The sequence below is a fragment of the Elephantulus edwardii genome, unplaced genomic scaffold (assembly GCF_000299155.1).
Source record: "Elephantulus edwardii isolate Elephantulus edwardi_28Jun2011 unplaced genomic scaffold, EleEdw1.0 scaffold00005, whole genome shotgun sequence".
Classification (NCBI taxonomy): Eukaryota; Metazoa; Chordata; class Mammalia; order Macroscelidea; family Macroscelididae; genus Elephantulus; species Elephantulus edwardii.
In genome coordinates this window covers 23137707-23150920 of record NW_006399755.1, presented here as the reverse complement: position 1 = coordinate 23150920, position 13214 = coordinate 23137707, and the positions used below count along the sequence as shown (strand labels likewise).

At 42.3% G+C, this 13214-nt stretch overlaps 1 protein-coding gene across 1 annotated transcript in view; it reads left to right on the top strand.

Annotated features, from left to right (window-relative positions):
• LOC102861781 (cAMP-specific 3',5'-cyclic phosphodiesterase 4B-like) overlaps positions 1 to 13214 on the top strand; it is a 639297-nt gene that overhangs the window by 395788 nt on the left and 230295 nt on the right. The window contains exon 2 of the mRNA XM_006879759.1: positions 11562 to 11756. Coding sequence (XP_006879821.1) covers positions 11562 to 11756 — 195 coding nt within the window. The remainder of the gene's footprint in view (positions 1 to 11561; positions 11757 to 13214) is intronic.

Here is a 13214-nt window from a genome sequence, read left to right as displayed (position 1 = left end):
ACTCATAGTTACCCTGTATGTACAACAGCCCTAAACCCTGCTGTGTCCTGTGCCATTCGTACCATCTCTGACACACGCACCCCGATTACCCCAGTCACTGACTCAATCCACCTCATAAAGGGCCTTCCCCTCCTGCGCTGTCCCTCCACCCTCCAAGGACGTCCTTCTCCAAGGACTGATCTCTCCTTGCAACATGTACAACGCATGTCAGATGAAGCCTCAGAATCCTTGCCTCCAAGGAGCAGCCCGGTTTAACCCTCTCGAGGATGAATCTGTTTGTTTTCCTAGCAGTCCATGGTACATTCAATACTCTTCTCCAGCACCACAGCTCAAAGGCATCAATTCTCCTTCTATCTTCCCTAGTCATTGTCCAACTCTCTGATGTATAACAACTGATTACAAAGACCATGGCCTGTATCAGGCACACCCAGTGTCCCCCATGTATAGCCAGGGAAATTTTTATAAGCTTTTGGAATGAGTTCTTATGATACTGCTGAGAAATAGGAAAGGTGTAAAATCTGCTGTCAGGGACCTCTCCAGAGTACTGATAAGTAATTATGTCAGTCTAGAGACTAAAGTGTGCCTGATCCAGGCCATGGTCTTTACATTTATTGATATGAATCAGAGAGCCTGACAATGAGTGAGGATGACAGAAGAAGAATCAATGCCTGCAAGCTATGCTGCTGGAGAAGAGTTTTGAGCATACTATGGACCACCCAGAAAACAAGTAAGTCTGTCTTGGAGAGAGTGAAACCAAGTTTCTCCTTGAAGGCTAGGATTTTGAAACTCTGTCTCACATACTTTGGGAACATGGCCTCGTGCCCAAAGAGGGACCAGTTCTTGGAGAAGTACATCATGTTTGGAAGGGTAGAGGGACAACACAGGAGAGGAAAATCCCAGATTAGATGGATGGATATAGTAACTGGGACAATGGGAATAGGTGTGTCAGAGTCAGTGAGATTGGCTCAGAATAGAGCAAACTTCAGAGCTTCATAGGGTCGCTATGAGTCACAGGTGACTCAATAGCACATAAACAACAACATGAAGAGCCCTGCTAATGCAATGTTTAAAACATTTTAGTGCCAACAAAAATATAAGAGAATCAAACTCACCAATCACTCCTCAGAGAAAAAGGAAAATTATCTTCATCCTCCTAAACATTACCACCTCAGAAACTTAATAGATCTTTCTTTTAGAGTCACAGGGAACTCAGGCTTGTAGCTTCTGATGGTTTGCTATAGAGTCAAAATCAACTCATAGCTGACCCTCCAGTAGGCTTTCAGAGACAATAAATCACATGAGAGGAAATTTCTCATCCTTCTCCTGCAGAGAAGCTGGTGGATTTGAACTGCCTGCCTTTGGATTTGCAGTATAGCTTCTTACCCCTGCGCTGCCAGGCTTAGTGCTAAGGAATTGTGCTGCCAACTGAAAAGGTTATAGTTCGAATTCACCAGCTGCTCCACAGGAGAAAGATGGGCAATCTCCTCTTATGCAATCTACTACCTCTGAAAACCTGCTGAGAGTCAGCTCTGAGTCAGTTCTGATTTGCCAGTATTTAAAAACAACAAAAGCATGAGTTGGAAGGAACTCAGTAGCATGCAACAACAATGTTGCTACCTTTTTGGACCTCTACTGAGGTCTGCTCAGTATGGTCTCTCAGTTAGTTGTACTATAGTAGTTTGTAAGTTGATTTTGAACCCTATATCATCAATATGTGACAGGTATCAGCAGAGCTACTAAAGGAAGACAGAATAGAGGACAAGGGCTGGTAATTTACTTCTAAAAGTTGGCTAATGAATTATAATTTAATATGGTTTGATGCAGGGATGAAAAATGCACACACACACATTTGCATGTGTTCCAGGTTGGAAGACACTCAAAATACATAATAGTTACAATAATGTACTTGAACATACCAGCTACCATGATGATAATGCAGGACTGGGCAATATTCCATTTTACTGAATAAGAACTATGCTTTGGAACCATGCAGGCAGCAAGTAACAACAATTAGGTCTTCACTTGCCAAAGTATAGACTTCAAAAAGGAGCTAGGGTTTTTTTTAATGAGATGTCTAAAATATGAGATCTTTGAATTCATCCAATAAATATTTGTTGAGTACCTGCTTGGTGTGCAACTGTGTTCTCAAACCTGTGAATGTAAAAATGCAGGAGGTGTAGGGCTTGCTTCCACGAGTTCAAATCTTTAATGGGCTGAACAGACAAGTAAACTATGGAATCTGATACAGTATGGCGGGTTCTAGAGTCCAGAGGCATCTGTGGAGACAGAGGAGAGCTGCCGGAACGCAGTATGCCAGGATGCAGGGGGTAATATCAACAGGTCCCACTTTACAATAAGTTTCTCATTTAAAAGCCCTCATTTTCTCTTCTATGCAATGACGCTAAGAGAATTAGCTTGCTCTTTGAGAATTGAGTTGTGAGAATTCAGTGATACAGGGTATCATGTATGATTTTTAAGACAAAAAAAAAATGATAAGTCAAACCTTTACTTTCTCTCACCAAAGAGTGGTAAGAGTGATGCTGACCTTAGAGTTTAAATCTTGCATGTAGAGCTTTCTATCTTCTTTGAACGGTTTGTTAGAATAGAACACATCAGAACGCTCCAAACAGAGATCTAAAAGTTGGGAGGGTCTAGTCCACCTAGAGGCCCTCAGGAGGCATGTCTAGTGTTCTACTTCAAACAAACAAATGGAATAAAAATGTAGCACCAAAAATCTATGGAGAACACTTCTACTCTAATAGTTAATAGTTCTCTCTATTCAGTCACCATGAGTAAAAATTAAGTGGTAGCTATCTTTGGGGTTCTTTATCATGTTTTCTTTTTTGTCAGCTAAAGATGTTTGTCTAGGAAATTATCGAGTTGGAAAAGAACAGACTCCCATGGTCCAGAGAGTAATGATTCCCGGGATGTTGCTCCCTGAGTTTTTATTACAGAATTTGGGGTTTGTGCAGGTAATTGGGGATCAGGATACAACTGCTCTGGAGACAATTGCAGGCAATTCTGTGACCACCTAGCTAAGCCTGAATTCTTTAAAGAGAGTTTCTCTTAGTTTAATAGAAGGTTTCATGTACACCTTGTGGTTCTGCTCATGATCCCTGGTTTTCCCTCCCAGGCTGGTGAATAAAGCTCCAGTCTTATTTCTACTTCCCAGACTGCAGGCTGCCCCCACCTGCTCTGGTCAGAATCTGGTGCAGTGCAGCGTGAAGAAGATGCAGCTCTCTACTGCCATCTGCTGGCATCTAGCCTTCACCAACTCAGCCTGTCTTTGCCTGAACTCCCCCAGGGAATCAAAACCACCACCTTTAGGATAAAACGTGTGCGAGGGGAAAATACTTCCTTTCCTTGTTAAGAATTTAAAAAACAAATGATAGGATGATAAATAAACTGATCATTATTGCTATTGTTGTTGGATGCTATGGAGTCAATTCTGATGAACAGTCATCCTGTATGAGGGGACGAGAACTTGCCCACAGGGCATCATCTTTACAGACCTGCATTATACAAATGATACAACCCTGCTCGCTGACACTAAGGAGGACCTGAAGCGCTTGCTGCAGAGGGTCAAGGACTGCAGCCTTCAATATGGACTCAAGCTCAACATCAAGAAAATAAGATTCTCGCCACTGGGCCAATTGGCAGCATCAGGATGGATGGTGAAGATATTGAGATTGTTAGCAGTTTTAATTTGTTTGGCTCCACAGTCAACACTCTTGGTACTAGCAGCCAGGAAATCAAAAGATGAATTGCAATGGGAAAGTCAGCTCTCAGGGACCTCTCCAGAGTACCAAAAAGCAACGATGTCAGGCTGGAGACTAAGGTGTGCCTGATTCAGACTATAGTCTTCACAATTGCATGCTATGCATCAGAAAGCTGGACAGTGACTAGGGATGATAGAAACAGAATTGATGTTTTTGAGCTGTGGTACTGGAGAACAGTGTTGAATATACCACGGATGGCTAGAAGAACAAACAGGTTTGTCCTGGAGAGGGTGAAGCCAGAATGCTCCTTTAAGTCAAAGATCCTAAAGCTTCAACTGACATGCTTCGAGCATGTTGCAAGGAGGGACCAGTCCTTGGAGTGGGACATTATGTTTGGGAGAGTGGAGGGACGGTGCAGGAGAGGAAGACCCTTTATAAGGTGGATCAGTTCTGTGATTGGGGTAATGGGAGTAGGTAGGTGTGTCAGAGACAATGAGGTTGGCACAGGATAGAGCAGGGTTTAGGGTTCTTGTACATAGGGTCACTATGAGTCACAAGTGACTAGACAGCACCTAACAACAACAACAACAATATTTATAGGATCACATTGCCTGTTGTTATCTCTTATGGAGCTTCTAGTGATTTCACAAGCCTTCCAGATGGCCTAACATGGCTCCTTGCTGCTGATATAGGAGTTTTTTGTTTTGGTTTGGTTTGCTTTAGTTCAGACCACTATGGAGGTCTGTATACAGAGATCACCATTCCAAACATTGAAGCCAAGATTTTTCTTTCTGTTCAGGTTTGTTTTGCTTAGGGAGAACACAGTGGGTTTTTTTAGTCTCCACTCTCTACTCATAAAATATTGCTACATCACTAAAAGCATGTCTGTATATAAAAGCTGGAATCTATGCCAGTAGAAATGGAAATGAGGGTAAGGAGGTAGGAAGAGGGGAAGGATGAGAGAGACACTTCACGGTAAATTACAATGTTTCCCAAACTGAGTCAATAGACATTTTTTTAGACCTACTGTCCACCAGCCATTTGGCACCAGCAGTCAGAAAATCAAAAGAGGAATTGCAGTAGGGAAATATGCGGTCAGGGACCTCTCTAAAGTGCTAAAAGCAATGATGTCAGTCCAGAAACTAATGTGTGCCTGACAGAGAGGTGAACAATGACTAAGGATGACAGAGGAATTGATGCCTTTGAGTTGTGGTGTTGGAGAAGAGTATTGAACATGCCATGAACTGCCAAGAGAACAAACGATTCTGTCCTGGAGATGGTAACAAGTTACTCCTTGGGAGCAGGAAGCAAGGATTTTGAAGATTCTCCTCACATATCTTGGGCAAATGGTCAGGAAAACCAGTTCTTGGAGAAGGATATCATGCTTGGAAGGGTGGAGGGAAAGCATATGAGAGGAAGACCCCAGATGATATGGATTGACACAGTAACTGGAATAATGGGGGTGGTGAGTCGGAGACAGTGAGACTGGCTCAGGACTGAGCAGGCTTCAGAGCTATTTATTGTAATACAGGGTCACGATGAGTCCACAGGTGACTCAATGGCATGTACAACAGTTTACTAGCAGTTTCATGGGAGGTCCTATTTAATTTACAGCCTCAGAAACCCAATGGCAGATTTGTTGTCAGTCAGTTCCTACTCAAGGTACATGAATATCATTTACTAGACTCTGGGCCAGCTGCTAGGGATAATATTGGATCTTTTTACTCTGGGAGATGATAATCTAGTAGGAAATACTCAACAAACTCAACTTATTGCCATTGAGTCAGAAGTGACTCATAGCTGAACCAGCAGCAGGATTTGCAAGGCTGTAAATCACACAGAAGGAGGAGATTGCCCGTCTTTCTCATGTGGAGCAGCTGGTGGAGTCAAACAACCTGCCTGTAAATTGGCAGTGCAACTCCTTACCCTGTAGGCTACTGGAATTCCCCGTTATGGAATACGTAATTAAATAGACATGCAGAAAATGACAAAGTATGCTAATGGAACTGAAGGAATCACAGAGGAAAAGGAAACTTAATGAAGACAGCGGCTGCTTCCTGGAGATGGTGGTGGGGATGGCATGCCAGTTAGAGAGGGCGCCACTTCTCCTTCTAACCATACACAGCACTGCTGCCCTGCCACCATTGCCACACATCAATCACAGCTGGGAATTGCTAGGAACATTAGGTATAAAATATGACAAAAGTGTTAATATGTTAAAAATTAATAACCAATTTATTCAGCTGGAGCAACCAGCAGAGTCTGGGAGACACAGGCAGCACACAGCATCTTGGAGGTCAGGGATCTTGACTGAGGCTGGCAGAGGGGTGAAGGGAGACTGGAGTTTTACTGGTCCTGGGAAAGAGGCCACTATCAATGGTGGTTAGTCCTTTGGCTGGGCATGAACCACTCCTCCAGACAGACATATCAGAGTCAGATGTTCACAAACTTGTGTGTGACATCACTGACTCTGTGGCAATTAACAACAACATCAATTCAAAGATATTAACTGCAACATTATTTAGAACCATACAGCGTGATGAATAGCAATAGGAAACATGTTTAAGAAGGTAGTGGGTAGAGAGCGACAGGATAAATTATCACGTAGCCCATAGAAAAGATAATTATGGAAGCTATGTGGTGCATGAAAACATCCTTGAAGGAAAATAAATAGGATCCAAACCTGCAGAAAAAAATTTTCAAAAGAAACAACATTAACCTTCTAATAAGGGTGGTATAAAGATTATAGGGGAATTCTTTATTCTTCTAATTTACTTTCTATGTTTTATGGTATATTTTTATAGTACTTTGAAATATATATATTTAAATTAATATTTCTTTTCTTTAATCTAAAGGCCTAGAAGTTAAATGAATGTCCTGATTAAGGCAGAGGCACCAATTACCTTAGATGAATAATGACCTTATTTATGTGTCTGTTTCTGATATTTTAGATTCTGTTTTCTTCATAATTGTATTTCGGTTTGTGCAATAGATTCATTTTGCTTGTCAAGCTCGTCCTCAGTCTTCCCTTTGCCCACACCCCTCCTCTCGCCCTGAATCTGTGGGACGTATTGTGATGTCTGCCTGCTAATTTTGCTGTGACTGGGGCTGGTGTCTGGTTTGTGATTCATGTTTGTTCCTAAGTTGTACATCTGTGTTGGTTGCTTTGAAACAGTGCCCCAGGGGATATGAAAGACCATTTGTCTCCCTAAGACTGCTTCCTTGCACTAGAGAATGCTTCTCTGGCTTCTTTCAAATTCCAGCAGGCTCTCCTGTGAGTTTGAGCAGAGCCAGGAAGAATAAAACCAAAGGGAGGCAGTGTATTGAGAGTTTTTAGTCTGGGTAAGTCCTTGCTTACCTTGCAAGATTGTCCTTAGATACTAACACTGGCGACAGAGTGCTTTGTCCCCTTTGAAGCTGGTGCTTTTTCACTTATCCTCTGCCCACCAGGAATGCCTCTAGCATAAAAAAGGGCAGGGAGAGCACTGGTGGAAAGCCTCAGTGGAAAAAAAATGTTCTGAGAGCTTGGTAGACATACGCACTTGGCACGTCTTCTAAGATTTCAGCACAGTTACACACAGCGGTGATATTCATAAGTTTTAATGGCTGATGCTCCCTGTGCACTAGCTGACCAGCTAAAAGACAACAGGCCATAGTGATGGAACTAGAGACCTCTTGCTGTGCCAGACACCAACCCTTCAGTTACTGGAGTCCTTCTGGTCCAGGAGAAACTGGGGGGTGGTTTCAATAACCATAAGGACCAAACAGAAACATAGCAGAAAATGAACACGAATATGTTTGCAATTTCTCATCTCATGCCCACTGGTTAAGTGTTACGTAGCCTCACCTTCCTTCTACTAAGAATCTACCGTCTTTGTTCTCAAGAAGGGCTCAGACCCAGTATCAGGACCTACTGGTTGTACAGGATTGGGGTGGCAGCAATAAGAGGCCCTCATCCACAAAGGAGTTGTTTATTTTGTTTGACAGCTAATACAGGACTCACCCAAGGAATGTCTGTCAGTCAGCTTACACTATATCTTTCACTTGGTGCCATGCATGTAGCTTATGACATAGCTTTACCTCTGGGTGGGCTGGCACACAGGCGGGGGTCTGAGAATGACTGACTGCCTACAGTCTTTGAAAGGCAATCTCAACCCAGACCATCAGCCTGCTGTGAAAATCCATCTGCTATGCCTAGAAAGCCCACATTCACATTGGATTGTTCCAGCTCGCCTTTGTCCTTTTAACCAGAGATTCTTACTTGCGGCTTCTTATCAGCTACCTGGAGTTTGTAAGTTTGCTAAAAGCAGTTTCTCAGAATGGTCTTGGGGAAGCATTAAAACTCTGAATTCTGTAATTTCTTCATTCCCTGCTCTGTCCTCTGTCGAAAGCTTGCAACTTCAGGGTAATTTACTGCCTCCCCTGTCTCCTTTCAAGATAACAGCAAAGGTTGTTCATAGTCTGGCTGACTCGACATACCAACCACAAATTTTGTTTGAATCCAGAAATAGAGGAAATTACTTTCAGTTACCTAGAGAGCTGTTCTGAGTTTCTGTGACTAGGGATGTTTGAGGTTGTGGTGAAATGACTCAGGTTCCAGTTCCTCTCTAGCCAGTGTCTTTGAGTGAGGTCTTTAAATTCTTCTAAGCCTCATTTTAAAGTAGCCTTAGTGTCACAAGGCAGCTCTGGTGGCCCAGTCCCCAGGGAGTTGGGCAGTTAACTCAAGGGCTACTCCTTCCTGGTATTTCAACTCTACCAGCCGTTCACAGGAGAAAGATGAGCAACCTTCTCCCATTTGATTTGCAGCCTTTGAAACTGAATGAAGGATCAACAATGAGTTGATCACTTGATAACCATGAATCTGATGGTACCGTGGTGATGTACTCGACTGCTAACTCAAAGACTGATATGATACACCCACCTACCTGGAAGTTGTTCAGGAGAAAGGCCTGGCAATCTGCTCCCATAAAAATTCCAGCCTAGTTTCCTCAAAAATTTGAGCATAGAAACTCCAGATGACTCATCTATTCGACTACTAGAAATATATCCCAAGGAAATCAGAACTGAGATGCAAATGGAGATTTGTAAACCAGTGTTCATAGCAGCATTATTCATTATTGCAAGAACATGGAAACATCCCAAATGTCAACTACAACTGAATGAATTCAGAAACTGTGGTACATTCACGCAATGGAATACTATGCAGCCCTCAGGAGCAACAATTTCAAGACCTACTATATACTTTGGGAGAGACTGGAGAACATTATGCTGAGTGAACTGACTCAGTCTTATAAGGACAAATAGTGCATAAGACTACTGTTGTAAAAATAGAAGGATAACTAGCAAAATATGTTTACGAACCCAAGAGGGAAACCGGTGGGAGCAGAGGGGTGAGGATGAGTAGGGGGAAAACCATAGGGTTGCACAGTTTTGTGGGTAGAGTGAGGGGGCAAAGGAAATTGTAAGGATCCAGCAGGGATCTGAGAAGACAGGGTAATGATGGACAAATTCCAGTGGTGATTAATTTTATAAAACATAATGCATTTGAATGACTATGAAACACAATGTAAATGAAGAATAGTGTGAAGCACACACACACACACACACACACATACACACAAAGAAAACCCTATAAAAAATTGCAGCTTGGGAAACACTTTGGGACAGTTCTAGTCTGTCATATCATCTTACGGAGTTGTAATGATTTAGAATGGACTATACAATACACAACAACAAGGTCTCATTTTCTTCAAATGTAGAGTGAGTTCACAATAGCTACTTCGTGGGGTTCTTAAGAGGAATAAGGAAAGCAAATTATTAAAGAGCATTTCATAAAATGAAAAAATATAAACAGTATCAATCCCAAGAAAGAAAAGAATAAGAATTCTTGAATGAAAAGGAGCAAAGGCATGAAAATAAATTGGGGCTCTGTAAGTGTAATGGAAGCCCACTACTGTGTTCTAACTGGGGGTGGAAAAAAACTTTGTCCTCTTATCTTTCTCACAACACCTTTTTCCAAAGGCTTAGCTGGGATTCAACAAGTTGACTAAAGAAATGCTAAGGAGGAGACTTAAAAGGTAAAGGAGGTTGTGTGTGCAGAGGAAAAGAATTTAGGTGACTTGAACTTTCAATCTTTCAGTTAGCAGCCAAATGCATAAATTGCACCACCCAGGAACAGGACACAGAGAGAAACAAGGCACTCACATACTGTAACTCTTGCACCTGTATTCAGTGATCTAAGGTGTCCAGGGAATTCTGCACTTGAGAGCACCCTACAAGATTGAGGGAGACTGACTAGGAACTTTTTCAGTGCTCTTCTGCCAAAACCAGGAAATACTTTTTCTCTGGAGAAGCAGCTGAGTGGCCCCTGAGACTTAATTGATATCATCAGATTAATTAAAACTGTTTTCTGATTGCACATATGGACACTAAATTTCATCATGCAGTGGATGTTTTAAGAATAACATTTTGTTCCTGAAACATTTAGAAATATGCAGGTTGTATCTTTAATGATACTGTGCTATTTATTTGTGACAGGAAGAAGTCTTTCAGCGAGGAAGATTTACTCAAGTGATAGCGCAAAGTCTAACACCCAGAGCTGGGCTGGATGTCCCCTTCTGGAGATTCTCTTTACTCCCAAGTTATTTTGTGACCCTTTTCTCATTTTTAGTTTATCAAAGTCACTCAGGGTACTGGAAATATCGAAATGCTTTGCTCCTGAGTTCAAATCCTGGCTCCACAATTTCTAATGGTAGACTGTTGTTGTTGTTGTTGTTGTTGTTGTTGTTAGGTACCGTCGAGGCATAGATGACTCATAGCGACCCTATGAACCAAAGGCCTGAGCACTGTTCATACATAGAGTTTCCGGAGGCAAGCCATTTTGGAAGTGGATGCCGCTCCTGTTTCCAGGCTTGTTTTAGTTAGGAAGCTCCAGCAACAACTGTCCACCATGGGTACACATTACCACGACTGGCACATCAGTGTCCTAGTGTTCGACATCACAGCAACCACGAGTTACCTCTGTACAACAACGCACAGATCAGTGCTATACCACCTAGAAGAATGTTTGACAGGAAAACAGTTTGAACCCATTTGAAACAATTTGAACCAATTTGTACCCATGGTGGACAGTGTTTGCTGGAGCTTCCCGACTAAAACAAGCCTGGAAACAGGAGCGGCATCCACTTCCAAAATGGCTTGCCTCCGGAAACTCTATAATGAGTAAATAATGAAATTTTGGGAGGACTTGGTTTCTTTGTATTATCGTTGTTGTTATGTGCTGTTGAGCTGCTTACAATTCAGCGACCCTATGTACAACAGCTCTGGACCTTGACTTATTCTGAATCAACCAAGGTTGGATTGATTCATTGACTGGTGAAATGAGGGTAGGTGTGTCAGAGTCAATCCATCTCATTGAGGGTCTTCCTCTCTTGTGCTGTCCCTCCACCCTTCCAAGCACGCTCTCCCTTACCAAGGATTGGTTCCTCCTTGTAACATGTCCAAAGTATGTCAGACAGAGCTTTAGAATCCTTGTTTCCGAGAAGCAGCCTGGTTTCACCCTCTCGAGGATGAACCTGTTTGTTCCCCTAGCAGTCCATGGTATTTTCAACACTCCAGCACCAAAGCTCAAAGGCATCAATTCTCCTTCTATCATCTCTAGTCCTTGTCCAGCTTTCTGTGTATAGAGAACTGGAATACTAATGATGGCAACTTCAATAATTAGAACCTTTAACAAAGTATGCAGTTTAATGCCATGTGACTGCCACTTAGGTTCTTATACTGTGTTCACTGTTCTTTTTCATGATTCTCCTCTGACCTCAGTGTTCTGTTTTCTTTTTTAAGCTTTGATGTGGAAAATGGCCCTTCCCCAGGTCGGAGCCCCCTGGATCCCCAGGCCAGCTCATCCTCTGGATTGGTGCTTCATGCCACCTTTCCCGGCCACAGCCAGCGCAGAGAGTCCTTCCTCTACAGGTCAGACAGCGACTATGACTTGTCACCGAAGGCAATGTCAAGAAACTCCTCACTTCCAAGCGAGCAGTGAGTACAAGCTCTGTCTGGCTTCCTGTCTCACACATACTTCATCTTTAACCCTGTTACTTCAGAAGCAGCAAAAACAAGGGCTCTTATTTTAGCTTCAGGGAGGAGGGAGGAGGAAAATGAACATTAGCAGAGATTGCAGTCATGACCATCATAAGAACACTGATGCTGTAGAGCTGGAAAGACCTCTAAACAGGTCTCCAAGGATATGAAAATCTTCCAGGTATAGTGCTTGGTTTATGCCCGTGCATTGAAACGCATTTCCCCTATGCATTTGACTCCATTTTCTCAACTACTTAAATTGTCTGTAGGATGAGAACCTTAACATTTTTATTTTTTTCAAATCTTGCTTGAATTTTTGCTAGTATTTGCATTATGTGTGGGGCTCCAGGAAAGGAGGGAACTGGTGGTTGGTTACCTGATGCCTTTGCTTGGTGACACTAAGCTGTTATTCAGTCACATGCCTATTTTCTCTTTTCTGGACCCTGACACAATGTCCATTTGTTGCCTGACTCCCCCAGGAGAAATAACACTCTCCACGACCCTATTAAGCACATCTGATGTTTTTGGGTTTTGGCTATTAATTGTAGATCTCTAATTTTTATTTCAAGAGCAACAACTGGGTTATGTTTCTTGTTTATTAAATTTCTGAAACCAAATAAAATAATGTGATGTTGGATTTTATGCCTTAAAAGGTTTCTGGGAACAAATACAATTATTGTTCACATCATATGTTATAAAAATATCAGCAGCTCCCTGAAATCCCCAGCCTGGAAAATTCCACAGGGCTTTCTTTTGTTATTGGAAAAGAGGCTGAAAAGTTCCCACTACTTATCAAAGGAGCAGCAGATCTTATAAAGCTACTACCAGCAAGAAAACAACACCAGGGCATTTCTGCCAGCAACCAACAGAAGCCTCTTTGCCCTGAGAGATCTCCCCCAGTATTATTATTGCTAAGTGCTTTAAGAGAATATCCTGTGCCTCATAGCAATTTTCGGAAGAACAGATCAGACCTTATCCTATCTTGCAACATTGTCATGACCTCTACCATGTTCACGCCCAGTTTTGCAGTCACTGTGTCAATCCATGTCTTTAAAGGTCTTCCTTTCTTTTGCTGACCTTCTACTTTCCCCAGCATGATGTCTTCTTCCAAGGACTGACTGCACCTGACAATATGCCCACAGTACATGAGATGAAGTTTCACTCTACTTTCCTGGCTGCACTTCCCCCAAGACAAACATACTTCTTTTTCTGGCAGTGCATGGATTATTCCATACTCTTCCCAAAACCAAAATTCAAAGGCATTTATTCCTCTTTAGTCTTCCCCATTCATTGCCCACTTTTCAGGTATATGCAGAGCAATTGAAAATATCTTCATTCAAGAAAAGCTTGGAAGAACTTTAGTGGTCCTAATCCACAATATAAAAAGTCTTCCAAGTATCCTGGAAAATCTACAAC